Here is a 26,502-nt window from a genome sequence, read left to right on the forward strand (position 1 = left end):
AGATATTCTCAGCAGACATCCCCTCCTGATGAAATGACCACCTCATCCCCCTCCAGTATCACCAACACACTCACGATGACATCAAGGGTTATAGCAAGGACAACCTCCACAGACTCCACTCTTGGAAACACAGGGGAGACATCCGTACCTGTTACAGGAAGTCTTATGCCAGTCACCTCAGTAGCCTCAATAACAGTCGAACCAGAAGGAGAATCCTCTGCAACTTTCTCAAGGACTTCTCAGTACACAACAGCTTTTCCTCAGAACCAGCAGACTCAGAGCGTGGGGACCACCAGAGGACCTCAGATCAACACCCTCACACTGGTTGCATCAACTGTTTTATCCTCACCAAGTGGACTCACTCTGAGTGGAACAGTTTCTCAGGAGACACTCCCTTATGCTGAAACAACCACTTCGTCCCCTTCCAGTGTCAGCAGCGCATTCCTGGTAACATCAGAGGTGTCCCGAATGCCAACCTCCGCAGCTTCTACTCTTGGAAACACAGAGGAGACAGCGCGATCTGTAAGGGGAACGACTTCTGCCATCACTTCTCAAGTTTCAACCAGATGGTGGTCAGACACCCTGTCAACAGCACTCTCCCCGAGTTCTTTACCTCCAAAACTACCCCCAGCTTTCCACACCCACCCGAGTGAGGGTGCAGAGACCACAGGACGGCCTCATGAAAGGAGCTCAGTCTCTCCAGGTGTGTCTCATGAGACGTTTACTCCACATGAAACAACACTGACTTCCAGCGAAGGCCTCACAACTTGGTTACCAAAAGAGCTGCCCTCAACACCAACAAGTGTTGCCACTATGCTGGTCACAGGAAGTCCATCTACGTGGACAACTGGCACTATTCCAGGAGTCCCTTCTGAGGTCTCAACAATAGGGGAACCAGGGCAGCCCACCACACGCCCCTCCCATAGCACAGCTCTCCCAGAAACAACAGGGGCAAGTGCCCAGACACAATGGACACAAGAAATGGGGACCACTGGAGAGGTTCTTGTCCACAGCCCAAGATACAGTGTGACCCAGATGACAAAAGCAGCCACATCGCCCCCTTCCTCACCGATGCTGGATGGACACACACCACCACAAAGTACAACGGCACCGTCAACATATCCTCCAACAACACACCCTGTGAGCACCTCTCCTCGGAGACCGTCGGCTGTTTCCCACAGAGGTCACACTCCAGCCTCGAAGACCACACGAGAATCCCAAACCACGAGGTCCGTCTCCCCCGTGACTGACAGCCTCAAGACAGCCACCACCCCAGCTTCTTCCTTCACAGCCAGCGGACACTCGCCCTCAGAAACTGTTCCTCAGGACGCATCCGCCGTCAGTGCAGCAACAACCTTCACCCCAGCCCCCTCCAGGGACGGTCACAGGCCCCAGGCCCCAGCCACAGCACCGCAGGCAGCACCCGGCAGCCCTGACGCCACCCTGGGGCCCTCAGGAGGCACATCGCTTTCCATCACAGGCACCATTCCTCCGGCCACCTCTGCGGTGTCAACACCAGTGGATGCAGAAGGACGATGGACATCAGCCTCTGCCAGCACGTCACCCAGCACAGCACCCGCTATGACCCAACCCCACCAGGCTCGGGGCACAGAGGCCTCCGGAGAAACACAGACCAGCCAACCGGCCTCCTCAGGGTCAGGCCCCATCCCAGCTGGCACAGCTACCCCTTCCTCATCCAGGACAAGTGGCACAACACCTTCAGGAAGCCACGGAATGTCCACCTCAGGGGAGACCACGCGGTTCTCACCAAGACCCTCCAGGGACACTCACATCCCCCAGTCAACAAGCGAATTGCCGTCCCCCTCAGCCAGTCCGGACGTCACTCGGGCATGCACCATCCTGGCAAGCATGGGAACGGGGTCCCCCTCAGCCAGTCACGGTGCCAGCCCAGCAAGCGCAGGAACGGGGTCCCCCTCAGCCAGTCCTGACGCCACCCCAGCAAGTGCAGGAACGGGGTCCCCCTCAGACAGTCACGGTGCCAGCCCAGCAAGCGCGGGAACAGGGTCCCCCTCAGCCAGTCCTGACGTCACCCGGGCAAGCGCGGGAACGGGGTCCCCCTCAGACAGTCACAGTGCCACCCCAGCAAGCGCGGGAACGGGGTCCCCCTCAGCCAGTCACAGTGCCACCCCGGCAAGCGCGGGAACGGGGTCCCCCTCAGCCAGTCACAGTGCCACCCCGGCAAGCGCGGGAACGGGGTCCCCCTCAGACAGTCCTGACATCACCCTGGCAAGCGCGGGAACGGGGTCCCCCTCAGCCAGTCCTGACGCCACCCCGGCAAGCGCGGGAACGGGGTCCCCCTCAGCCAGTCACAGTGCCACCCCGGCAAGCGCGGGAACGGGGTCCCCCTCAGACAGTCCTGACATCACCCTGGCAAGCGCGGGAACGGGGTCCCCCTCAGACAGTCCTGACGCCACCCTGGCAAGCGCGGGAACGGGGTCCCCCTCAGACAGTCACAGTGCCACCCCGGCAAGCGCGGGAACGGAGTCCCCCTCAGCCAGTCACAGTGCCACCCCGGCAAGCGCGGGAACGGGGTCCCCCTCAGACAGTCCTGACGTCACCCTGGCAAGCGCGGGAACGGGCTCCCCCTCAGCCAGTCCTGATGCCACCCCGGCAAGCGCGGGAACGGGGTCCCCCTCAGACAGTCACAGTGCCACCCCAGCAAGCGCGGGAACGGGGTCCCCCTCAGCCAGTCACAGTGCCACCCCGGCAAGCGCGGGAACGGGGTCCCCCTCAGACAGTCCTGACATCACCCTGGCAAGCGCGGGAACGGGGTCCCCCTCAGACAGTCCTGACGTCACCCTGGCAAGCGCGGGAACGGGGTCCCCCTCAGACAGTCCTGACGCCACCCTGGCAAGCGCGGGAACGGGGTCCCCCTCAGACAGTCACAGTGCCACCCCGGCAAGCGCGGGAACGGGGTCCCCCTCAGACAGTCCTGACGTCACCCTGGCAAGCGCGGGAACGGGGTCCCCCTCAGCCAGTCCTGATGCCACCCCGGCAAGCGTGGGAACGGGGTCCCCCTCAGCCAGTCCTGACTTCACCCCGGCAAGCGTGGGAACGGGGTCCCCCTCAGACAGTCCTGACGCCACCCCGGCAAGCGTGGGAACGGGGTCCCCCTCAGCCAGTCCTGACTTCACCCCGGCAAGCGTGGGAACGGGGTCCCCCTCAGACAGTCCTGACGCCACCCCGGCAAGCGTGGGAACGGGGTCCCCCTCAGACAGTCACGGTGCCACCCCGGCAAGTGCGGGAACGGGGTCCCCCTCAGCCAGTCCTGAAGCCACCCTGGCAAGCGCGGGAACGGGGTCCCCCTCAGACAGTCCTGACGCCACCCCGGCAAGCGTGGGAACGGGGTCCCCCTCAGCCAGTCCTGACTTCACCCCGGCAAGCGTGGGAACGGGGTCCCCCTCAGACAGTCCTGACGCCACCCCGGCAAGCGTGGGAACGGGGTCCCCCTCAGCCAGTCCTGACTTCACCCCGGCAAGCGTGGGAACGGGGTCCCCCTCAGACAGTCCTGACGCCACCCCGGCAAGCGTGGGAACGGGGTCCCCCTCAGACAGTCACGGTGCCACCCCGGCAAGTGCGGGAACGGGGTCCCCCTCAGCCAGTCCTGAAGCCACCCTGGCAAGCGCGGGAACGGGGTCCCCCTCAGCCAGTCCTGACGTCACCCCGGCAAGCGTGGGAACGGGGTCCCCCTCAGACAGTCCTGACGCCACCCCGGCAAGCGTGGGAACGGGGTCCCCCTCAGCCAGTCCTGACTTCACCCCGGCAAGCGTGGGAACGGGGTCCCCCTCAGACAGTCCTGACTTCACCCCGGCAAGCGTGGGAACGGGGTCCCCCTCAGACAGTCCTGACGCCACCCCGGCAAGTGCGGGAACGGGGTCCCCCTCAGCCAGTCCTGAAGCCACCCTGGCAAGCGCGGGAACGGGGTCCCCCTCAGCCAGTCCTGACGTCACCCCGGCAAGCGTGGGAACGGGGTCCCCCTCAGACAGTCACGGTGCCACCCCGGCAAGTGCGGGAACGGGGTCCCCCTCAGCCAGTCCTGACGTCACCCCGGCAAGCGTGGGAACGGGGTCCCCCTCAGCCAGTCCTGACACCACCCCGGCAAGCGTGGGAACGGGGTCCCCCTCAGACAGTCACGGTGCCACCCCGGCAAGTGCGGGAACGGGGTCCCCCTCAGACAGTCCTGACGTCACCCCGGCAAGCGTGGGAACGGGGTCCCCCTCAGCCAGTCCTGACACCACCCCGGCAAGTGCGGGAACGGGGTCCCCCTCAGACAGTCACAGTGCCACCCCGGCAAGCGTGGGAACGGGGTCCCCCTCAGCCAGTCACAGTGCCACCCCGGCAAGCGTGGGAACGGGGTCCCCCTCAGCCAGTCCTGACACCACCCCGGAAAGCGTGGGAACGGGGTCCCCCTCAGACAGTCACCGTGCCAGCCCGGCAAGCGCGGGAACGGAGTCCCCCTCAGCCAGTCCTGCGGCCACTCCCAGCCCCACCGCCCGGTCCACAGGCCACGCGGCCCCTCTTGCTGTCACCAGCACCGCCTCGGCACCCACAGTGTCCTCGGGCGCAGCTCGGAAGACGGAAGCACCTGGTAGCGGCCCCCTTCCTTGCCTTCGTCTCTCCCACTGACCCCCCTAGGTTCAATCCAGCCTGAGTGCTTGCCAGCACTGGTGAATTACCTGGTGGGGCCGGGTTAGGGCCCACAGAGGAGGAGGCGATGGGTGTGGGGGTGACAGGCCACCCTCCTCCCTGCCCCCGTAGAAAACTGCTTCTGTCACAGGCCGGGCATGGTGGCTCACGTCTGTAATCCCAGCACTTTGGGAGGCCAAGGCGGGTGGATCACGAGGTCAGGAGTTCGAGACCAACCTGGCCAACATGGTGAAACCCTGTCTCTACTAAAAATATAAACATTAGCAGGGCGTGGTGGTGGGCGCCTGTAATCCCAGCTACTCGGGAGGCTGAGGCAGGAGAAGCTTGAACCTGGAGGGCAGAGGGTACAGTGAGCGGAGATCGCACCATTGCACTCCAGCCTGGGTGACAGGGCAAGACTCCATCTCAAAGAGAAAAACCTCTTATGTGGAGAGTGCCTTGGACGTGACCAGTAGACAGATGGACAAGGAGGTTTCTAGCTCTCTTCCAGCTCCTGATTTCTCTGAATCTCTCTAACTCTGCTGTTCTACTGTAAGAGCCACCCCTGCCTTCTCTGTTCACATGTCCAGGAATGATGACACCCTCCCTGAAGACCGACACTGGGAGAAGCACGGCCGCATCACTGCCCCCAACAACCTCCCGAACCATCACCTCCGCCATTCCCAACACTTCCACAGACACCCGATCCACAGCTGCCCCCGTCCCCATCCCGTCTGAGAAAGGTGAGTCATGCTGTAGAGGTGTGCCCCATGCCTTTTGAGGGGTGACATAACTAAAGGTTGCTTCTCAGCCTGCTGGCCCATGGTCTCTGCGCTCTTGGGTGGGAAGGGCCTTACCGAGGACAGGGAGACAGCATCAGAGTCGCTGCTGAGGGCTGGCTTTGTGCCTGGAGCTAGAGACAGAGAAATGACCCTAGTGCCATTCAGCAAGGGGCAGATCACTATCTGGTAGAGGCAGTTAGAGGATTAATCCCAGGGCATAAGCACACACAATGGAAAACGCCTCAGGGCAGGGAGGAGGGCGGGAACAGCTGGAAGGAAGGTGTGGAAGGCATGGCAGGTCCTGCATGGGGAGGGGAGCCCCAAAGCATTTGGGGTTGCTGAAAATGAGAAGAAGAGGAGCAAAGTGCGGCTGGCATGCGGGAATCCTGGAGGTAAGGAGCGCCAGGGAGGACTCCTGCATTTTACAAATGGCACCCTGTGGCTGGAGTGGTCAGATTTGCAGGGTGAGGAGGCCAGGAAAGCCTGCGGGATTCCAGGCAGGACCAGGGGAGGGCGCCAAGGAGTCAGCAGCTGTGAGAATTGTTTGGGACAGGGTTTCTCAAACTGGAGCCTAAGGACCTCTAGGGCGGCCTAGGCTAAATTCGAGGGTCTTTAAGTTTCTCTGGAGAAATGCCATCTTAGGAAACAAGTCTCGTTTCCTGAAAAGGACTTGCAGTTTCTCATCTTCACTGTGTTCGGGACTACGGTAAGAGACAGAATCTGACAGCAGGACCTGTTTTTCTCCAAGCTGGGGAAGGATGCCAGGCACAGTGTAGGGAGTAAAATGACGGCGTGCGCTCAACGCGGGTGGAGAGGGAGCAAGAACCCTGGATGGCTGGCTGGCAGGGCCTCTGGGGCCATCGGGGTGGAGAGGGCAGGTGCGGGGCAGCGTGGGGGGGTCTCTGGGATCCCTTCCAGCCCAGGCCCACTTGGACGTCCTGCTCTTCTTTGTCCTGGCCCAGGAGTTTCCCTCCTCCCCTACGGGTCGGGCGCTGGGGACCTGGAGTTCGTCAGGAGGACTGTGGACTTCACCTCCCCACTCTTCAAGCCCCTGACTGGCTTTCCCCTCGGCTCTTCTCTCCGGGATTCTCTCTATGTGAGTTCACTGAGGCCGCACAGCCTGAGCTCCCTGGGCCCGCTTCTCTCTCCAGCTTCAGGATGGAACCCAGGAACTGGGAGTGGAAGCAGCCTTGGCTGGGCCTCTAGTTTCGTTCACCTCCACAGCCTTCTTACTGTCAGGCCTCTGGCCGAGTAACACGGGGAGCCAGGCGAAGGCTGCCCACCTGCAGGCCCGGCCCCCAGCTCACCGCTACTTCTGCGGGGCCTTCTTATGAGTAAAAAGCTAAGCTTGGGAAACTTGACTGTTCCTGTCGTTTCCATGTTCTGTGATTAGTCTCTGGCCCCCGGGTCTCTGTCTCCTGGAGCAGTTGGAAGGGCAGTCCTGGCTCCTGCACCCCACAGGGAGGAGGCTGAGAGGAATACACCATCAGAGGGCGACTCAATGATGGAGAGAGGGCTGCACCCCCCACGCCCCGAGGGATGAGCGATGGAGAGACACTCCACCCCCTGAGTGATGGGGAGAGAGCTCCACCCCCTGAGTGATAGAGAGAGATCTCCACCCACTGAGCAATGGAGAGAGACACTCCACCCCCTGAGTGATGGAGAGAGACACTCCACCCCCTGAGTGATGGAGAGAGATCTCCACCCCCTGAGTGATGGAGAGAGAGCTCCACACCCTGAGTGATGGAGAGAGATCTCCACCCCCTGAGAGATGGAGAGAGATCTCCACCCCGTGAGTGATGGAGAGAGAGCTCCACACCCTGAGAGATGGAGAGAGATCTCCACCCCCTGAGTGATGGAGAGAGACACTCCACCCCCTGAGTGATGGAGAGAGATCTCCACCCCCTGAGTGATGGAGAGAGATCTCCACCCACTGAGCGATGGAGAGAGACACTCCACCCCCTGAGTGATGGAGAGAGACACTCCACCCCCTGAGTGATGGAGAGAGACACTCCACCCCCTGAGTGATGGAGAGAGATCTCCACCCCTTGAGTGATGGAGAGAGATACTCCACCCCCTGAGAGATGGAGAGAGACACTCCACCCCCTGAGAGATGGAGAGAGACACTCCACCCCCTGAGTGATGGAGAGAGATCTCCACCCCCTGAGTGATGGAGAGAGAGCTCCACCCACTGAGAGATGGAGAGAGACACTCCATCCCCGGAGTGTTGGAGAGAGACACTCCATCCCCTGAGTGATGGAAAGAGAGCTCCACCCCCTGAGTGATGGAGAGAGAGAGCTCCACCCCCTGAGCGATGGAGAGAGATCTCCACCCCCTGAGTGATGGAGAGAGACACTCCATCCCCTGAGTGATGGAGAGAGAGGTCCACCCCCTGAGTGATGGAGAGGGATCTCCACCCACTGAGTGATGGAGAGAGAGAGCTCCACCCCCTGAGCAATGGAGAGAGATCTCCACCCCCTGAGTGATGGAGAGAGACACTCCATCCCCTGAGTGATGGAGAGAGAGCTCCACCCACTGAGAGATGGAGAGAGACACTCCATCCCCTGAGTGATGGAGAGAGAGGTCCACCCCCTGAGTGATGGAGAGGGATCTCCACCCACTGAGTGATGGAGAGAGAGAGCTCCACCCCCTGAGCGATTGAGACAGAGATCTCTACCCCCTGAGAGATGGAGAGACATCTCCACCCGCTGAGTGATGGAGAGAGAGAGAGAGATCTCCACCCCCCGAGAGATGGAGAGAGATCTCCACCCCCTGAACAATGGAGAGAAGTCTCCACCCCCTGAGCCATGGAGAGAGAGATCTCCACCCCCTGAGCCATGGAGAGAGAGATCTCCACCCTCTGAGTGATGGAGAGAGAGGTCTCCACCCCCTGAGCAATGGAAACAGAGATCTCCACCCCCTGAGTGATGGAGAGAAGGATTTCCACCCCATGAGTGATGGTGAGAGATCTTCACCCCATGACTGATGGAGAGAGGTTTCTACCCCTGAGAAATGGGGAGGGGGTCTCTACCCCCTGAGCCTCATCTGATGTGTCACAAGCTTCAGGATGGGGCCCAGAGGACTGGCCAAGAGAGGTGTGCCTGTGAGGGGGCTGGTCCACAGCCAGGGGTCTGTACTGAAGCAGGACCAAGCCTACCACCTGAGGACCCAAGGGATGGCCCATACGGAAAGATCTCTCCTGAAATCAGGACATAGGAGATGACTTCCAGGGGTTGTTAGTCTCTAAAGCTCCACCCAGAGAGGTCCCTGGGGGTCGGCTTCTGAGGAGCTGGGCCAAGGCTGGGGCGTTTCCTCCCCACCTCCCTCCCTGAATGCTCACACAAAACCCTTGTGCTCAGTTCACAGACAACGGCCAGATCATCTTCCCAGAGTCAGACTACCAGATTTTCTCCTACCCAAACCCGCTCCCAACAGGCTTCACAGGCTGGGAGACTGTGGCCCTGGTGGCTCCGTTCTGGGATGATGCTGATTTCTCCGACGGTCGAGGGACCGTATTTTACCGGGTGAGCCTCTCAAAGCCTGGCAGTCAGGATCCCCCAGCAGCTGGCAGGGGAGGCAAAGAGCTGTGTGGAAGGCTTTGTCAGAGTTACTGCTGCCACAGCCAGGAGGCTTAAATATGGCTGTGGAAGGAAGCAGGCAAGGGATATCAAGCTGACTCAGGAATACCCCAACCCAATCATGAGAAGACCTGCAGGTGTCGGGGTCGGGGCTAACAGTGCAGCATTTGATTGTGAAATCAGGCTGCAGGGTATTGATCCTAACAGGAGGGAGTCCAGTAGGGCCTGTCCTGGGCTCCTGGACTGGGTTAGTAACGCCAAGCAGGGGAAGCCTGTGACGAAAGCCACTGTGGCAAGCGTGGACTGTGCCCCTGCCACGGGCTCCAAGATGGAGAGAACCGCGTGGACTGTGCCCCTGCCACGGGCTCCAAGATGGAGAGAACCGCGTGGACTGTGCCCCTGCCACGGGCTCCAAGATGGAGAGAACCGCGTGGACTGTGCCCCTGCCACGGGCTCCAAGATGGAGAGAACCACGTGGACTGTGCCCCTGCCACGGGCTCCAAGATGGAGAGAACCGCGTGGACTGTGCCCCTGCCACGGGCTCCAAGATGGAGAGAACCATGTGGACTGTGCCCCTGCCACGGGCTCCAAGATGGAGAGAACCGCGTGGACTGTGCCCCTGCCACGGGCTCCAAGATGGAGAGAACCGCGTGGACTGTGCCCCTGCCACGGGCTCCAAGATGGAGAGAACCGCGTGGACTGTGCCCCTGCCACGGGCTCCAAGATGGAGAGAACCGTGTGGACTGTGCCCCTGCCACGGGCTCCAAGATGGAGAGAACCGCGTGGACTGTGCCCCTGCCACGGGCAGGGCAGTGTAAAGGCTCCAAGATGGAGAGAACCGCGTGGACTGTGCCCCTGCCATGGGCAGGGCAGTGTAAAGGCTCCGAGATGGAGAGAACCGTGTGGACTGTGCCCCTGCCACGGGCTCCAAGATGGAGAGAACCACGTGGACTGTGCCCCTGCCACGGGCTCCAAGATGGAGAGAACCGTGTGGACTGTGCCCCTGCCACGGGCTCCAAGATGGAGAGAACCGCGTGGACTGTGCCCCTGCCACGGGCAGGGCAGTGTAAAGGCTCCAAGATGGAGAGAACCGCGTGGACTGTGCCCCTGCCATGGGCAGGGCAGTGTAAAGGCTCCGAGATGGAGAGAACCGCGTGGACTGTGCCCCTGCCACGGGCTCCAAGATGGAGAGAACCGCGTGGACTGTGCCCCTGCCACGGGCTCCAAGATGGAGAGAACCACGTGGACTGTGCCCCTGCCACGGGCTCCAAGATGGAGAGAACCGTGTGGACTGTGCCCCTGCCACGGGCTCCAAGATGGAGAGAACCGCGTGGACTGTGCCCCTGCCACGGGCAGGGCAGTGTAAAGGCTCCAAGATGGAGAGAACCACGTGGACTGTGCCCCTGCCATGGGCAGGGCAGTGTAAAGGCTCCGAGATGGAGAGAACCGTGTGGACTGTGCCCCTGCCACGGGCTCCAAGATGGAGAGAACCGTGTGGACTGTGCCCCTGCCACGGGCAGAGCAGTGTAAAGGCTCCAAGATGGAGAGAACCACGTGGACTGTGCCCCTGCCACGGGCTCCAAGATGGAGAGAACCGTGTGGACTGTGCCCCTGCCACGGGCTCCAAGATGGAGAGAACCGTGTGGACTATGCCCTTGCCATGGGCAGGGCAGTGTAAAGGCTCCAAGATGGAGAGAACCGCGTGGACTGTGCCCCTGCCGTGGGCTCCAAGATGGAGAGAACCGCGCCTGTCCTCAAGCAGCTCAGATTAGGCATGGGAGGTGAAAGAGGGCCCGAGTGGCTCTGCCCTCTGGGACAGTTTGAGTTCAAGTCCAGAGGTCTTGGATGTCATGGCCAGGACCCTGCATCCCACATGCTGCAGGCCTTCCTGCAGCCCAGGTTTGAATTGAACTTCACTTCAGAAGAGCTCATGGTAAAAACGCAGGCCTGGGACAGGGGAGGGTAGGCCATGTGGGTGGGCTAAAGTGGGCAGGATCCCCAGGCAGAAGGAAGTCCATGGGTGGGAGTGGGACCCTCGTTGGCTTGTTCTCATCAGCTCTCCTTTCCTAGGAATATGAGACGCTCTACGGTGAACACAACCCACTAGTCCTGCAGGCTGAGTCTTGGATTAGAAAGATTACAAACAACGGGGACTACAAGGCCAGGTGGACCCTAAAGGTCACGTGGGTCAGTGCCCACGCCTATCCTGCCCAGTGGAGCCTCGGGGTGAGTAGATCCGTGGACAGCTCCCTGGGAACCATCTGGGAGTCAGACATCCTCAAATTCTAGGCAGAGGCTACTCTTCCGAAGCCCTCTCTGGCTCTAGGAAAGACTGCTAATTACAGCAAGCCCACCCCACCCTGCTTACCGCCACCACTGTTGGCCGAGCACTCACCGTGGCCTGCCTCGGCCCTTTGCCTATTTGACCTCTCAGCAAACCAGGTGTCATTAGGTTGAAACACAGTAGGTGGCATTTCTGTAAGTCAAAAATGTCTGGCTATTGGCAATTTCACGTGGCTCAATCTGGGATTCTTATCCACATTATAGGGTGGAGGCCGACCGTGGTCAGAGAGATTAATAACTTGCTCAGTCACGAAGCAGATGGCAGAGCCAGGCCTGCAGTGGAGGTTCTTCTGACTCCAGCCTCTGGCTCTTAAGCACAAAGCCATTCAGTTTTGACATGGGGCTCCTGGCGCCCTCCCCTCTGTCCTCCCTCTGCGGACCCCGCTCTTGTAGTCACAAAGTTCTTCCTCATGCCTGGCCTAAAGTCACTCATTTCTTCATTCACTCAACAGAAGTTCACCGGTCACCTCCGGCGGACAAGGCGTGTGCCTTCAGCAAACCCCAGTGTCACCTGAGCCAGTCATCCATGCTGTTCAGGTGGAGGGGACAATTTGGGCAATGTCCTTAAATGTCCCCCAGGCAGCTAATTAAGTCCCCTCTCGAGCTCTCTGGTATCTTGGCTCAGCGATCAGGTTCTGGTAGCTTCCTCTTATAAAGACTTATCTAACTGAATTATAACCCAGAACCCTTTATCTCCCCTCCTGGAAGATAGTCACAAAAAGGCAAATACACCGTGGTAAGTGCTTTCCCACCCAGGGTGATGCTGCCCTAGCTGACCAGAAACTTGCCCGCCTTTTGGGGCCCATGCCTTTGCTGTGGGCAGACCTGGAACAGGTGATGTGCACGTCAGAGCAGCGCTGTGGGACGGGTGGGAGGACGTAAGAGAGGAGACCCCGGTCACTCACCGGCATCCCTGTGTTTGCTCCCAGACCAACACCTACCAGGCCATCCTCTCCACGGACGGAAGCAGGTCCTATGCCCTGTTTCTCTACCAGAGCGGTGGGATGCAGTGGGACGCGGCCCGGCACGCAGGCAGCCCGGTGCTCATGGGCTTCTCCAGGTAGGATGGGAGGGGCTGTCCGCACTGAGCAGATGGCAAGAGGGGTGCAGAGCGGGGTTTCACTGCACACACATGCCCATCCTGGGCCGGGCATAAACCCACCTGGCTGATGCTTCTGACTCACTCTGGCTGCTGCTTCACATGAAAAGATCACCCATTTGTCCATCATTCCCTTTCCCATCTGAGTCCCCGTCATTGTAATAATTCCAGAGCTCTGGCTTCCCTGATTTCCGCTGACATCAGCTGGCCTCTCTTAACTTCTCAGATATCACGATAGCAACATGCAAGGCTGATTGCACTAACACTTCGTGGACATTGTTGCATTTGCTTCTCACGACCCCCCATGAGGCAGACACTATTTATTATCCACATTCTACGGATCGGGCCACTGAGCTACAAATAGACTAGCAATTTGCCTCAAGTCCCAGAGCTGGGAAGTGGCAACATGGAGGTTTGAACCCAGACGTCTGAGGCTAGAATCTGCCTTCCTGACTTCCTGAGAATTACTCACTCACCCAGGGGGCACCCGAAAGCTTAAACGAAGCCGGTGGTGAGGGGAGAGAAGAAGCAGGGGGCCGTGGGTGGTTGGAATGTGGATTCCCCTGTCTCGTGGAGGAGGCTCTCTCCGACGTGACGGTGCCCACTTCTGCTCCCTGCTTCTGTTCCCACAGGCTGGTGTGTGGCAGTCGGTGTGAAGGTCACATGTCTCTTGTTCTTGATCATTGCAGCGCATGTTCTTCCCTTACAACAAGTGTGTTCAGGTCACCCCTTTAGTCACACTGCTGTCGCTAGTTTTTGGTGTGCTATGAAGGAGTAAGGAGTGGAAGTGCCCAACTACCTGGGATGTCACATGGTCCACGTACGCCCGAGGAAGGTGCCACGCAGGGGTGCACCATCCCACTTGTGTCAGGGAGGAGGAAAAGCCCAGGCACCCAGGGTGGGGCTGCAGGCAGCCGTTCCGGGCTTTCCTCCTCCCCGAGCCGCGCTCAGACCCCACACCTGCAGACGGTGATGGAGATGGTGCTGGTGGTGGTGGCAGCAGCTGTTGTATTGAGGCCCCACTCAGTTCTGAGCGATTCGCAGGTGTTACTGCATTTAATCCCCACAATACTGCAAGGTAGGTGCTACTGTAATCCCTCTACACGACGTGAAAACTAAGACTCAGAGACGGTCAGTGTGGGGATCAGCAGTTGAATCCATCCCTGTCTAACTCCAGAGACTGGCTCTTAGCATCACAATACACTGTCCCTACAGACTGTCCCTCTCCAATCCCTCTGTTTAAGGGAAACAAACAGAAAGGAGGCCTGAACTCTGTTGTTTCCACACCCATCTCATGACCAAGCTGACCTGCCACTTCCTTGCAGCTGGTGATCAGATGTAGAATCGGTTAGAGCCTCCCACCTCTGCCCATCCATCTTGTCCCCTCTCCTGCTCAGTGCTGGGACTCAACAATGGGGGTCGGATGACCAGCTGACCCACTGACTGCCTAGCTGGTTGGCCAGCTGCTGACCAGCTAGCCGGAGTGAATGGTTGCCTTGCAACCAGGAGGCAAGGGCCTGTTCCTGGCAGAGGCCTGAGCATCTTTCCTTTGCCTGCAGCGGAGATGGCTATTTTGAAAACAGCCCACTGATGTCCCAGCCAGTGTGGGAGAAGTATCGCCCCGACAGGCTCCTGAATTCCAACTTAGGTAAAAGTGCCACCTTATCACACCTGAGCTGGTCTCAAGCCCTGGTTTGTCCTCCAGCCCATATGCCATCACAGTCCTAGAGGGCAGCTCCCGGGCATCACCACCATCTTGAAGGGTGTCCCCCACACAGTCCAACCTCCTACAGGTCTAAGTGGGACATGGCACTGCCCAGGGAGCAGCTGGCATCTTCTGCACCCCTGGACACAGCACAGTCTCAGAGGGGGCTACATCTCCTCCCTCGGATGTACCAACCCAAGAGGGCTCTCGGGGGGCCCAGCTCCTGGAAGTGAGGACAGGGCCTTGTGGGAGGTGGGATGTAAATGGGTAGAATGGCCAGTACTCCCAAGTGTCCTGTCCAGAGCTGGATTAAGAACACAGGGGGATCCCTTAAGAAAATCTACTGCTGGGAATGGACAGTACTCCCAAGTGTCCTGTCCAGAGCTGGAATGAGAACCCAGGGGAGATCCCTTAAGAAAATCTACTGCTGGGCAAGATGGTTCATGCCTGTAATCCCGGCACTTTGGGAGGTCGAGGTGGCAGATCACTTGAGGTCAGGAGTTCGAGACCAGCCTGGGCAACAGGGTGAAACCTGCTAAAAACACACAAATTAGCCAGGCGTTGTGGTGCACACCTGTAATCCCAGCTACTCAGCAGGCTGAGGCAGGACAATCTTTTGAACCTGGGAGAGGAGGTTGCAGTGAGCCGAGATCACATTACTGCACTCCAGCCTGGATGACAGAGCAGGACTCTATCTCAAAAAGAGAGAATCTACCAAGAGTCCAGAGGTCTGACATTCATTATCATCATTGATTGAGCACCTGCCGTGTGGTAGACACTATGCTAACAGCCAGAAACATTTTTAAAAGGAAAAAGACCAACTATGTTTGCTCTCAAAGAGCTTTCATGCAGGTAAAAGGGGCAAACGATGGCACCTGCTCCATGACTCTGTCACGTCCAGCGGCCGCAATGGGAAAGAAATCAGTTTCCAAAATGTGATAGGACAAAGGACATTTTCACCCTGGCAGCAGCCCCGTGAGTTGCGAAGTGTAAATCCACTTCTATTTGTTCTCTGGCAACCACGTCTGGTAATCAGAAACAGGTGCTAAATCAGTGATGGGCACTGGGGGAGGAATCGTTGCCCGTCTGAATTGGGTCCCAACCCTTGAAGGTGTCCAAAGAGGTGAGAAGTGGCACGGGGGTGCATTTGTGAGTTTTCGTTGACCCTAAAGCTAAGACAGGGCCTCCAGCCCCAAGCCCTGGGATAAGCCCTTTTTTCCTCCCCATCCCCCAACCCCAGGCCTCCGAGGGCTGCAGTTCTACAGGCTACACAGGGAAGAAAGGCCCAACTACCGTCTCATGTGCCTGCAGTGGCTGAGGAGCCAGCCTCAGTGGCCCAGCTGGGGTTGGAACCAGGTCTCCTGCCCTTGTTCCTGGCAGCAGGGACGATGGGACTTACGATTCCGACCCGTCAGCATAGGTGACACTTCCTTCCTGTCCCCCACAAGCCCACCCACCATCCTCTCTGCTCATGCCCTCAGCCTCTTCCCAGAAACAACCCCCTGCTTGTTCCCGGCCCACCCCTGGCAGCCCCAGCCTGGGCCTGAGCACGACTGGACTTGTTTCAGGTCGGTGGGCCCCCGGCAGCAGGCAGCTCTGCAGCTTCACCTCCTGGCGAGGAGGCGTGTGCTGCAGCTACGGGCCCTGGGGAGAGCTTCGTGAAGGCTGGCACGTGCAGAGTCCTCGGCAGTTTGGTGGTGAGTCCTCTCAGCCCCACCTTCCCAGCCAAGCAGGGGATCCTCAGGATGAAGCCTCTGTCCTCATTCCCTTCCCAGACCCTTCCCCATCTGGGCCTCCATTTCCTGATCTTGTAAAGTTAGGAAGCTTCCAACATCCTCACCAGCTGACATTCGGGGATGAATGAGCTGAGTGCCTCTTTCCCCATCTCCACCTGGCCCCGTAGCCCCAGGCCAGAGTGGAGTCATCTTTCCAGGCAAGAAGAGAGCACATAGTCTGACCCTGTCCCTGTAGACCCAGATGAGCAGGCTGTTTGGGGGAAGACTGAGAGTCAGCTCCCATAGAGACCCTCCAACAGAGCTGGAGAACACAGGGACGAGGGGTCACGGTGGTCTGTGTCCTCTCGTTCTCTCACCCGTCCCATGGCAGTTTCCACAGTTCCTGGACTGTCAGCCGCACCCTCCCCACTCCCAGCATGTTGAGGGCGGTGGTTCTTGGCTCTCCACCCTCAAGAAAGGAAATGTGCTTAGCTCCTACCATGTGCTCTGCTGCACAGTCCCCCAATGCCTGCAAAAGAGACAGCGCCCTGTCCACCGCACAAGGTCAATGAGAAGGGCCATGCTGCATTCCAAAGCCATGCTCTTCAGCAACACCGTCCTGCCCTGCCACGCTCTCCAGCTGGGATCTCCAGGTCCTCGGCCTCCCCGACTCACTGCTCTTCTCCACAGCCCAGGAACTGGAGCCGCAGAGCTGGTGCTGCCGCTGGAATGACAAGCCCTACCTCTGTGCCCTGTACCAGCAGAGGCGGCCCCGAGTAGGCTGCGCTGCATACAGGCCACCACGGCCCGGTGAGGGTCAGGGCCAGGCTCAGGCAGAGCATCTGGGGAGGGGAGCTTCTGGGCCTCCGGGATGACGTCTGAATGAGGAGTAGGGGCAGAGCTGTGGCCACAAGGGAAAGATGGAGAGGGTGCCAGTGATGGGGCTGATGGCAAATGGAGGCCCTTTGTACCTGGTGCTGGAGAAGGAGTGAGAATGGGGGGCACGAAAGTGCAGGGGCCTTGAGGGGAGGATTCGATGAGAACATCTCCCCAGCTGGAGTCCACCTGGACAAGTGCCCTATCTGACTGCAGTGAGGAATCTCAGCCCAACCCATGGTGTGTCATGCTGATGTGGTATCTCTTTTTTCCTTCCAGCCTGGATGATCGGGGACCCCCACATCACCACCTTAGACGGTGTGAATTACACCTTCAATGGGCTGGGGGACTTCCTGCTGGTCCAGGCCCAGGACGGGAACTCCTCCTTCCAGCTGCAGGGCCGCACCGCCCAGACCGCCTCAGCCCAGGCCACCAACTTCGTTGCCTTTGCTGCTCAGTACCGCTCCAGCAGCCTGGGCCCCGTCACGGTTCGTGAGGGGCACCTGGGACCTCCTGCATTTCACCCACAGGCATTTCACCTTCAGCCGGATATTGAGGCCCAGGAGAAGGAAGAGGAGAAAGAAGGGGAAGCCGGGCAGGAGGGAGGGAGGTCACATTCCACCCTCACAGCTGTCCCCGAGTAAATCCTGGGGGTGGCAGGATGAGGTTTCTGGCACCACGGTTTCCCAGCTGTTTGGTTTCAAAGAAACTACTTAACTTGGTTTCTTCTAGTCGGAATGGGGATAATAACGTTACCTGCCTCACAGGCTGCTGTGGGAGTTGAAGGGGATCATCTGAAAACCAGGCCTGGTGCAGAGCACACAGTGGCTGCAGCCTCCAGCCCCTTCCTCCCAGCCCCAGGCACTCTCCCCTATGCTTTCCTGGGCATCTGCTGCACCTGCGGGTCGGCCTCAGCTCCCCTCCCATCTCCTTGCAGGTTCAGTGGCTCCTTGAGCCTCACGACAGAATCCGTGTTCTGCTTGACAACCAGAATGTGACGTTTGAGCCTGACCACGAAGACGATGGAGGTAGGGTGGGAGCAGGGTTGAGAGGGAGGCTGGGATGTAGGGTGGGAGGGGGGATGGGAGGTAGGGTGGGAGGGGAGCTGGGAGGGAGGCTGGGATGTAGGGTGGGAGGGGAGCTGGGAGGTAGGGTGGGAGGGAGGCTGGGATGTAGGGTGGGAGGGGAGCTGGGAGGTAGGGTGGGAGCGGGGTTGAGAGGGAGGCTGGGATGTAGGGTGGGAGGGGGGATGGGAGGTAGGGTGGGAGGGGGGCTGGGAGGGAGAGCTGGGAGGTAGGGTGGGAGGGGGGCTGGGAGGGAGAGCTGGGAGGTAGGGTGGGAGGGGAGATGGGAGGGAGAGCTGGGAGGTAGGGTGGAAGCGGGGTTGAGAGGGGGGCTGGGAGGTAGGGTGGGAAGGGGGATGGGAGGGCGACTCCGGCGTGGTGGCTGTCCTCTCCCGAGCCCCCCAGAAGCAGCGAGCTGCGCGGGGAGCCGAGTGCGGACAGCCTTTCCTGGGAGTCGGGCCTGAGCTCCGCGGCCTCCCTTCTCCCGCCTCCAGTGCGGAGCCCTCCGGGTGTCAGCCTCGGGGGAGGGAGGTGGTGTGGCCCGGCTGGAAGGTGTCTGGCAGGTCTGCGTGTCGGATCTGGTGTCCTTTCAGCTGCCTCCCTGTGTTCCAGGCCCAGAGACGGTCAGCGCCCCCGGAGTCCTCCTGAGCCACAGCGGCCACGAGGTCTCGGCCAGCTTCGACGGCTCTGCCACGGTCTCGGTGACGGCGCTCTCCAGCATCCTCCACGCCTCCGCCAGCCTCCCGCAGGAGTATTGGAACCTCACCGAGGGCCTCCTGGGTGAGGGCGGCTCAGACCTGCCTCTGTGGCTCTGCGGCAGCAGGAGGTCGATTCCCGAAGGCTTCCCTTTCCCGGCCTCCTCGGAGCAGAACCCTCGGGGCACGGAGCGGGCCTAGGGGAGGGACTTCTCCAGCCTCCGATAAGTCTCCCTTCCTGCCCTCCTCCCGCTCTAAGGGAGCATCAGGGGTGTGCTCCAGGGAGGCGGGGGTGGCGGCCGCTGCCGTCCTTCCTCCTTTCTTCTTGCCTCCCACATCCTTCCTGTCCTCCTGTATCTCTGCCAGTGTTTCCCGCCGACCCTCCCTAAGCAGAGGGGCAGCGCATGAAGGCCCGGTCCTCCGGGTTCCCCTGGAGGCCTGACAGCAGGTGCAAAGGCAGAGGCTGCCAGGTCCTGGCTGCTCCTCCCTGCATCCCCCGATGCTCGAGGGGAAGGGGACAGCCGAATGCCCAGCGTGGCCAACCTCCCACTCTGTCCCTCAGGGATCTGGAATAACAATCCGGAGGACGACTTCAGGATGCCCAATGGCTCCACCATTCCCCCAAGTAGCTCTGAGGCCACGCTTTTCCACTATGGAATGACCTGTGAGTCTGGGCAGAGTCCTGGGGCAGATAGGGCAGATGGGGCAGGCCAGGTAGAGGGGAGCTGGTATGTTTATGTCGTCTCCCTCGGGCCTGTAGGAAGCAGACCATCCTTCGTAAGGTCTGAGGAATCTATGCTATCCTAGGTCTGTCCCCTCCACTGCCATCCCACCTGTATCTCTACCTGGAGGAGAGAAGGGCGGGGTGGAGGGTCCTCTCATTGCAGCATGCGTTTCCAGACTCAAGCTGGAAACTGCTCTGGCTCTGCACTCCCACAGCCCCCCAAAGTGAGGGGTAGGGGTGGACACAGACAACATGAGGCTGAGTGCACACCTGATACACGACCATAGAGCCCTGTGTGTTACAGGGGAGATCAACGGGACAGGCCTCCTTGGCAAGAGGAATGACCAGCTGCCCTCCAACTTCACCCCTGTTTTCTATGACCAACTGCGAACAAACAGCTCCTCGGATCAAGATTTGATCTCCAGCTGCAACGGAGATAGATCCTGCATCTATGACGCCCTGGCCACGCGCAACACAAGCATTGGACATCACACGCTGGCGCTCCATAAAACCTACGAGCGGGTGAACGCCACCTTCAGTAAGTGGCCCAACGCCCCAGGAGGCCTTTTCAGAGCTGGGAGCTGTGAGGAGCAGCCTTCCGTGACCCTGCTGGACCCTGCGCAACTGCATTCACGGAGCAGATTCTTCCTCTGCTCAAATCCTCCACTGACTTCCCGGCTCTCTCCATCCTTACCGTGGCCTTAGGCCTGTTCAGTCTGGTCCCGCCGCTTCTTAGAGGTCTTCTCATGCTATACCCGCTCCCTGCTCCCTCCACTGCAGCCCCGCGGGCCCCTCTGTGTCCTTCAGACACACCAGGCTTCACACATGCTGTTCTCTCGCCTGGACAGTCACATGCTTGCCCCCTCCCCCTCACCTCCTTTATGCCAATGTCCCCTTCCCAGCGAGGCCTCTCTTGGCCACCCTAAAATGTCACATTCGCCCACACTTCCTGTTTGCCTTCCCCACTTCATTCTTCTCACCTTAGCATTTATAGTGACTCAGCATATTTTATACTTTTCACAGGTTTCTCTTTTATTATTCATTAACGACTGTATCCTCACTACGCAGACAGTGCCAGCCGCTTAGCTCAATATTTGTTAAATGCCCGAATGGATGGATGGGTGAACAAACTGTAATGGAAATGCCAGGGCTCCAAGAAACAGACCCATGAAAAGCTTCCCTCCCTCTGTATTTCTGGACAAATGCAATGTCCGTTTAGACATTCCCCTCCAGGTTTTCAGCCCTTTGCCAAAGGCACAACTCTGTGATGATCTAAACAAGCGTGCTCTGTAATTCACTTTTTGCCACACCCGGCATAGCACTGTGTTCAGGAAAGAATATGAAAGGAAACTCTTTTTGAGGAGGTGGGGGAGAGAAAGAGAGCTGAAGATTTGGATAGGTGGGCAGCACAGTCCCAGCCTGCTGTTCATCGGTCTGAGAGCAGGTACCCAGAATAGTTCCTTCTTCCAGAGGTGGGTCCCAGTCCTGGGAATGCCTCACGTATATTGTAGTTGAGAAGGAGAGGAGGCTGATGAAGCAGGAGACTGTCCCACCTCGGAACCCCCATCCCCTCTTTGTCTTTCAGATCAGTACCCACCCTCCATCGAGGGTCGCCATGTGGTTGAAGCCTACAAGGGGCAGACCGTGCTGATTCAGTACACCAGCAATGCTGAGAATGTCACCTTCATGCTCAGAGACAATTGTACTGACTTGAAGCTCTTCGGTAAGAATGTTTGACTGGGGAAAGTGGGGAGGTGGGTAGGGAATGAGGTCGGAATCAAACTTTGGGATTTCTGCATCGCTATACCCAGCAAAACTTCCTGTCACTTGCTCATTTGAATATCCAGGACTGGCATTTCTTTGGAATGATACCTATAACTCAAATAGGTGCCCCCCAAGCCAGGTGCAGTGACTCATGCCTGCAATACCCGCACTTTGGGAGGCTGAGGCAGGTGGATCACCTGAGGTCAGGAGTTTGAGACCAGCCTGGCCAACATAGTGAAACCCTGTCTCTACTAAAAATACAAAAATTAGCCAGACATGGTGGTACATGCCTGTAATCTCAGCTGCCCGGGAGGCTGAGACAGGAGAATCGCTTGAACCTGGGAAGCTGAGGTTATGGTGAGCCAAGATCACGCCATTGCACTCCAGCCTGGGCAACAAGAATGAAACTCCATCTCAAAAAAAAAAAAACAAAAAAACAAAAAAACAAAAAACAGGTGGCCCCCAGTAAGTAGTAATGACAGGCTTATGGTGAATTTGGCCAGATAGGTAGAGTGACTCTGGGCACATAGGACAGATTCAAGGCTGGGCACAGTGGCTCACACCTGTCCTCACACCTAGCACTTTGGGAGGCCACGGTGGGTGGATCACCTGAGGTCAGGAGTTTGAGACCAGCCTGGCCAACATGGTGAAAGCCCTTCTGTACTAAAAATATAAAAGATAGCCAGGCGTAGTGGCAGGCGCCTGTAATCCCAGTTACTTGGGAGGCTGAGGCAAGAGAATCACTTGAGCCCGGGAGGCAGATGTTGCCGTGAGCCGAGATCGAGTCACTGTACTCCAGCCTGAGCAACAGAGCAAGATTCTGTCTCAATAAAAAGGAACTAATTCAGAGATTATTTAATCTCAATCTGATCATATGCAGTCATCTTTAATTATCCTTATGCATTCACCAAATTATTAGAAAATCAAGTGCAACAGTTTAAAATTACCAGTTACAACATTTTTATATCTATTAAAGGAAGGATCTAATGTAGGAAAATTTAAAGAAATATAAAAATACTTTTGTTTACTACCTTTCTTGCTCTTTTTGTCTGTGGTAACCATGTTAACCTAGCTGTGTCTCTCCTCGTCTGGTTTCCTGGATAGGACCCAGTAAGGCGTCACGGGTCCCTCTCTGTAAAGGTGTTAGAGACTCCAAGACCTGCATCCATGATCAGGGCCAAAGGGTCTCAAAGAATAGGGGATGCCGCTCTCTGTCTGTTGCCAGCACTAATTCTGCGGTGGCTGTTCTTGGCTAAACCAAAGCCCCCAGGGAGCGTGTTCTGCGTTCCCTTTGCCTCAGGAGGGTGCCTGAGTTCCTTCCTCTCTGTGTGTCAGAAGGGACTGCTCTGCCTGCATCCCCTTTGCCCCCCGTGTGTCCTCCCAGGTGTAAGACAATGGCACTGGGAGATTTTCTGCTCCACCGGTCCACCCTTGAAGAATGAGGGTCTGGAAATTACATTCATCTGTGACTTCCTTTCAATCTGCTGTTTTAAGGAGACTTTCGTATTTTCTTGAAAAATATAAATTTGATCAGAAGATATATCGCTGGAGGGGCTGTCTGGTCAAAGGTCCAGGAAGTGGGGGTGGGTGAGAAATCAGGGAAAAGTATGGGACTGCCATGAGACTGAAACCAGTTTGACTGGCAGCATAGCCTGGGGAGGTGTCTGGAGGACCCTGGCCTTTATCCTGCATCCCCCAGGAGGTCCCATCCTAGTGCAAGCCCAGGCGGGGCTGCCCTTTGGGGTTTCTTCAGGGGGAAACTGCTTTCCCCTCTGTGGAGTCCCCTGCTACAGTCAGTAAGTTGGGCTGGTGCTACCTCCTTCCAGCTGGGAGTTTGACCAGTATTACCCCCGCATACCAGCCTTGCTCAAAGAAAATGACCAGTGAGATCTGTCTGGGGCAGGGGAGGGTGGTCTGAGAGTGGGGGGGAAGCCCGCATCAGCAATCAGGGTGTTAGATGCCAGGATGCATCAGACCACGGAGCAGAGGAGTCTCCCAGCTCTCAATGATCTCATTTTCCCCCGGGCAGAGAATGGGACATTGCTGTGGACACCCAAGTCACTGAAGCCATTCTCTCTGGAGATTCTAGCAAGAAGTGCCAAGACTGGCTTGTCGTCTGCACTCCAGCCCAGGACCATGGTCTGCTACTGCAGTGCAAAGAGCCAGTGTTTGTACAACCAGACCAGCAGGGTAGGCAGCTCCTCCCTTGAGGTGAGTGTTGGGAGGAGGGTGGTTAGTGTCTGTGCTAAGGGGTGAGGAAATGGGAGTTGAAGGGATGCCGTGTTTCTGCCTCTCCTGGGCGTGTCTGTGTTGGGAGGTGGGTGGAGCTATGGTAGATGAGTGGAGCGGATACCAGTCTTAGGTCATAAACTCACCTGGGAAGAAAGAGAACTTTTTTTTTGAGACAGAGTTTTGGTCTGGTTGCCCAGGCTGGAGTGCAGTGGTGCAATCAGCTCACTGCAACCTCCGCCTCCTGGGTTCAAGCGATTCTCCTGTCTCCCCTCTTGAGTAGCTGAGACTACAGGGCCCGCCACCAGGGAGATTCCCTGAGTCGTTTCAGTAAGGGAGTTAGAAAGGGGAGTCTGGGAGCTTGGTGAACCACGGCCTTTGCTGGGCTGTTGTTCTGGTTGCTGCATTTTCTTACGGTGCTTAGCAGGGAGGCTCTGTCTTCCTGGCTCGGGAGTCAGCAAAGGAGGTCAAAACTTCAGCTTATATGAAATCCAGTTTGCAGGCCACATGGGAGGCTGAGGCAGGCAGATTGCTTGAGCTCAGGACTTCGAGACCAGCCTGGGCAATATGACCAGACCCCATGTCTACTAAAAATCAAAAAATTAGCTGGGCATGGTGGCACGTGCCTGTAATCCCAGCTTTTCGGGAGGCTGAGGCACAAGAATTGCTTTAACTCGGGAGGTGGACGTTGCAGTGAGCCGATATTGAAACACTACACTCCAGCGGGGCAACAGAATGCGACTCTGTCTCATAAAAAAAAAAAGAAAAATACAAAAAGTGGGCATAATAGAGCATGCCTGTAGTCCTGGCCCCTCCCTAGTGGGAGGATGGGAGGCGGGAGGATAGCTTTTGAGCCTGGAGGCGGAGGTTGCAGTGAGCAGAGATCAAGACACTGCACTCCAACCTGGGTGACAGAGTGAGACCCTGTCTCAAAATAAATAAATAAATTAGGAATCCAGTTTTCAAGCAATAGTAGAACATGCATACATACATACACGTACACACTCATTTCATTCATGCATTCAGTCAATCATTCATTCATCCCCTGTCTTACTCTAGAAAGGATTTTAGGCAAGGAGCTAGAATGCGAGAGGGAAGAGGCTGAGCTCCTGGTGCAGGACCAGTCAGGGGGTCAGCATAAACAATGACCCAGGGAGGCCGGATGGGCAGCACTGCCGTGTGGCTTTAAACAGGGCCTTGCAGCCCCCAGGCACGGTCAAGACGGTGCTCAGTAGGTGCTGGAGGAACTAAGACATGACTCGGTCCCCGGGTTCTCAAGCCAGAGGGATCCGTCAGAAACACCCAGAAGCCCTTACTACTTTGGCTTCCTGGCTACCCTGTGATCAGCAACCCTTCTCCAGGTGGCTAGCTGCAAGTGTGACAGGGGCACCTTCGGCCACTACTGCGAGCGCTCTGCGGACGCCTGTGAGGAGCCATGCTTTCCAAATGTCAGCTGCGTTCCTGGGAAGGGCTGCGAGGCCTGCCCTCCAGACCTGACCGGGGATGGGCGGCACTGTGCCGGTGAGCTGGGAACAGGGCCTGGAGGAGGGACATCTGGGGACAGGTGGTAGCTCAAGTGTGGTGACAGCCACAGGTAGTCTCTTTCTCTCCCTTTTCCAGCAAGCCTTAGAATGCTCAGTCTAGGTCAGTATGGGAAATGTAGGTAGGCTTGAAAAGGGGGTGGTAGGTGGTGTGGGGCTGAAGGAAAAGAGGTTGTACAGGCACAGGGGAGGGGATAGCACTCAGCATCCCTGAGACATTAATGGGGAAAACCCCAGGCAAAAGACCGAAGATGATCTGGTGAAAAGAGGAGACTTCAGTGGCCCGCGAACCGGGAAAGCTGGGTCCTCGGGCTCTCTAGGCGTCTTCAGAGACACGGGGCCCAGGTCTCTGCATCTCACAAATCAGGACATTTGTGGGTGCTGGCACAGGGATCCAGCAGTAAAGGTGCCTCATTTTCCCTTTGAGTCCTCCCAGCCATCTGTCCCTCCCGCTGATGAGGGAGGTCACAGGGAGGCCTTTACCAAGCCCCCTAAGGCACCCAAATAAAATCTAGAGATCACTGTGTCTTCAGAGCCAAGGCCAGAGTGGGTGGAACTGCAGCTTCTATAAAGGCAGAAAAGGAGATGGAAGTGAGAGGGGAGAGTATGAGGAAAGCTGGCTGGGGACCCTCATCTGCCAGCCTTCCGGGTCCTTTCTGAAGCAGAGGGTCTGAGAAACACTCCACTCCTGCTGCAGAAGTGGACGAATGCCTGCCTGGCTGAGGAAGGGGTTTCCCTGCAGAAATGCCTGGAAAAGGGGAGAAGGAGTGGCCCACAGCAGAACACTGCGGGAAAGAAACCAGGCCTGTCCCAGAGCAGGTTTCCACCGGCTGCTGGGCTCTCCCTCTGCTGCCTGCTGCTGCTGCTGACCTCCCTGCTCCCTCTGCAGCTCTGGGCAGCTCTTCCCTCTGTCGGAACCAGTCCTGCCCTGTGAATTACTGCTACAATCAAGGCCACTGCTATATCTCTGAGGCTCTGGGCTGCCGGCCCTCGTGCACCTGCCCCCCAGCCTTCACCGATAGCCGCTGCCTCCTGGCTGGAAACAACTTCACTCCGACTGTCCGCCTAGGTACCACCAGATGCCCTGCCACCCTCACCATTGCACTCTTCCCACCTTTGGGGATGATGGGGAAGCTCTGGGACACAGCACAGAGCTCCAGGTTTCTCTGGGATGGGGTAAGGTGTGGGCTGCGGGAGCTGGCGAGGGCAGCTGTCACGGCAAGGACCGTGGGCCTGTGGACCTTCTGAGGAAGGGTGGAGGCAGAGACCTCATGGCTGGCTCAGGGAGAAGACAGTCAGGGAGGCCCTAACCACAACTGAATGAGCACTAGGGTGAGGGTCACTTGTACTGATTTCTTCAGTGACCTTCTGTCACTGTGGAATGGAGTAGTCTCCCTGGGCCGACCCAACAAACTTCTTGGGTAAGTATGGGTAAACCATGGGGTGCTGATGAATTTCCTTCTCCCATCTGTGTAAACCATGGGGTGATGATGAATTTCCTTCTCCCATCTCCAGAACCTCCCTTAAGAGTCATCCAGCTCTTGCTCAGCGAAGAGGAAAATGCCTCCATGGCAGACATCAACGCCTCGGTCAGTGCTGCAGGCTGCACTCTGGGCGGGAAGGAGAGCTTGGGGTTCAGGCTAGGGCTGAGCCATCCCTGGGCATCCCTCATCTTGTCACGCATCTGGATTCAATTATCAGAGGAGGCCGGAGCCTCTTCCATGGGAGGTGCAGGGGGTT

The 26,502-nt window shown here is 58.0% G+C and overlaps 1 protein-coding gene across 1 annotated transcript in view; it reads left to right on the forward strand.

Annotated features, from left to right (window-relative positions):
• MUC4 (mucin 4, cell surface associated) overlaps positions 1-26,502 on the forward strand; it is a 59,103-nt gene that overhangs the window by 23,810 nt on the left and 8,791 nt on the right. The window contains exons 2-20 of the mRNA XM_078354845.1: positions 5,238-5,390; positions 6,392-6,525; positions 8,789-8,953; positions 11,078-11,233; positions 12,280-12,410; positions 14,009-14,097; positions 15,395-15,574; positions 15,723-15,851; positions 16,560-16,679; positions 17,025-17,233; positions 17,683-17,773; positions 18,422-18,589; positions 19,067-19,168; positions 19,533-19,766; positions 20,814-20,951; positions 23,022-23,203; positions 24,583-24,742; positions 25,652-25,831; positions 26,278-26,351. Of these exons, the coding sequence (XP_078210971.1) occupies positions 5,238-5,390; positions 6,392-6,525; positions 8,789-8,953; positions 11,078-11,233; positions 12,280-12,410; positions 14,009-14,097; positions 15,395-15,574; positions 15,723-15,851; positions 16,560-16,679; positions 17,025-17,233; positions 17,683-17,773; positions 18,422-18,589; positions 19,067-19,168; positions 19,533-19,766; positions 20,814-20,951; positions 23,022-23,203; positions 24,583-24,742; positions 25,652-25,831; positions 26,278-26,351 (2,795 nt within the window). The remainder of the gene's footprint in view (positions 1-5,237; positions 5,391-6,391; positions 6,526-8,788; positions 8,954-11,077; positions 11,234-12,279; positions 12,411-14,008; positions 14,098-15,394; positions 15,575-15,722; positions 15,852-16,559; positions 16,680-17,024; positions 17,234-17,682; positions 17,774-18,421; positions 18,590-19,066; positions 19,169-19,532; positions 19,767-20,813; positions 20,952-23,021; positions 23,204-24,582; positions 24,743-25,651; positions 25,832-26,277; positions 26,352-26,502) is intronic.

Source organism: Callithrix jacchus, chromosome 17, assembly GCF_049354715.1.
Source record: "Callithrix jacchus isolate 240 chromosome 17, calJac240_pri, whole genome shotgun sequence".
Taxonomy (NCBI): Eukaryota; Metazoa; Chordata; class Mammalia; order Primates; family Cebidae; genus Callithrix; species Callithrix jacchus.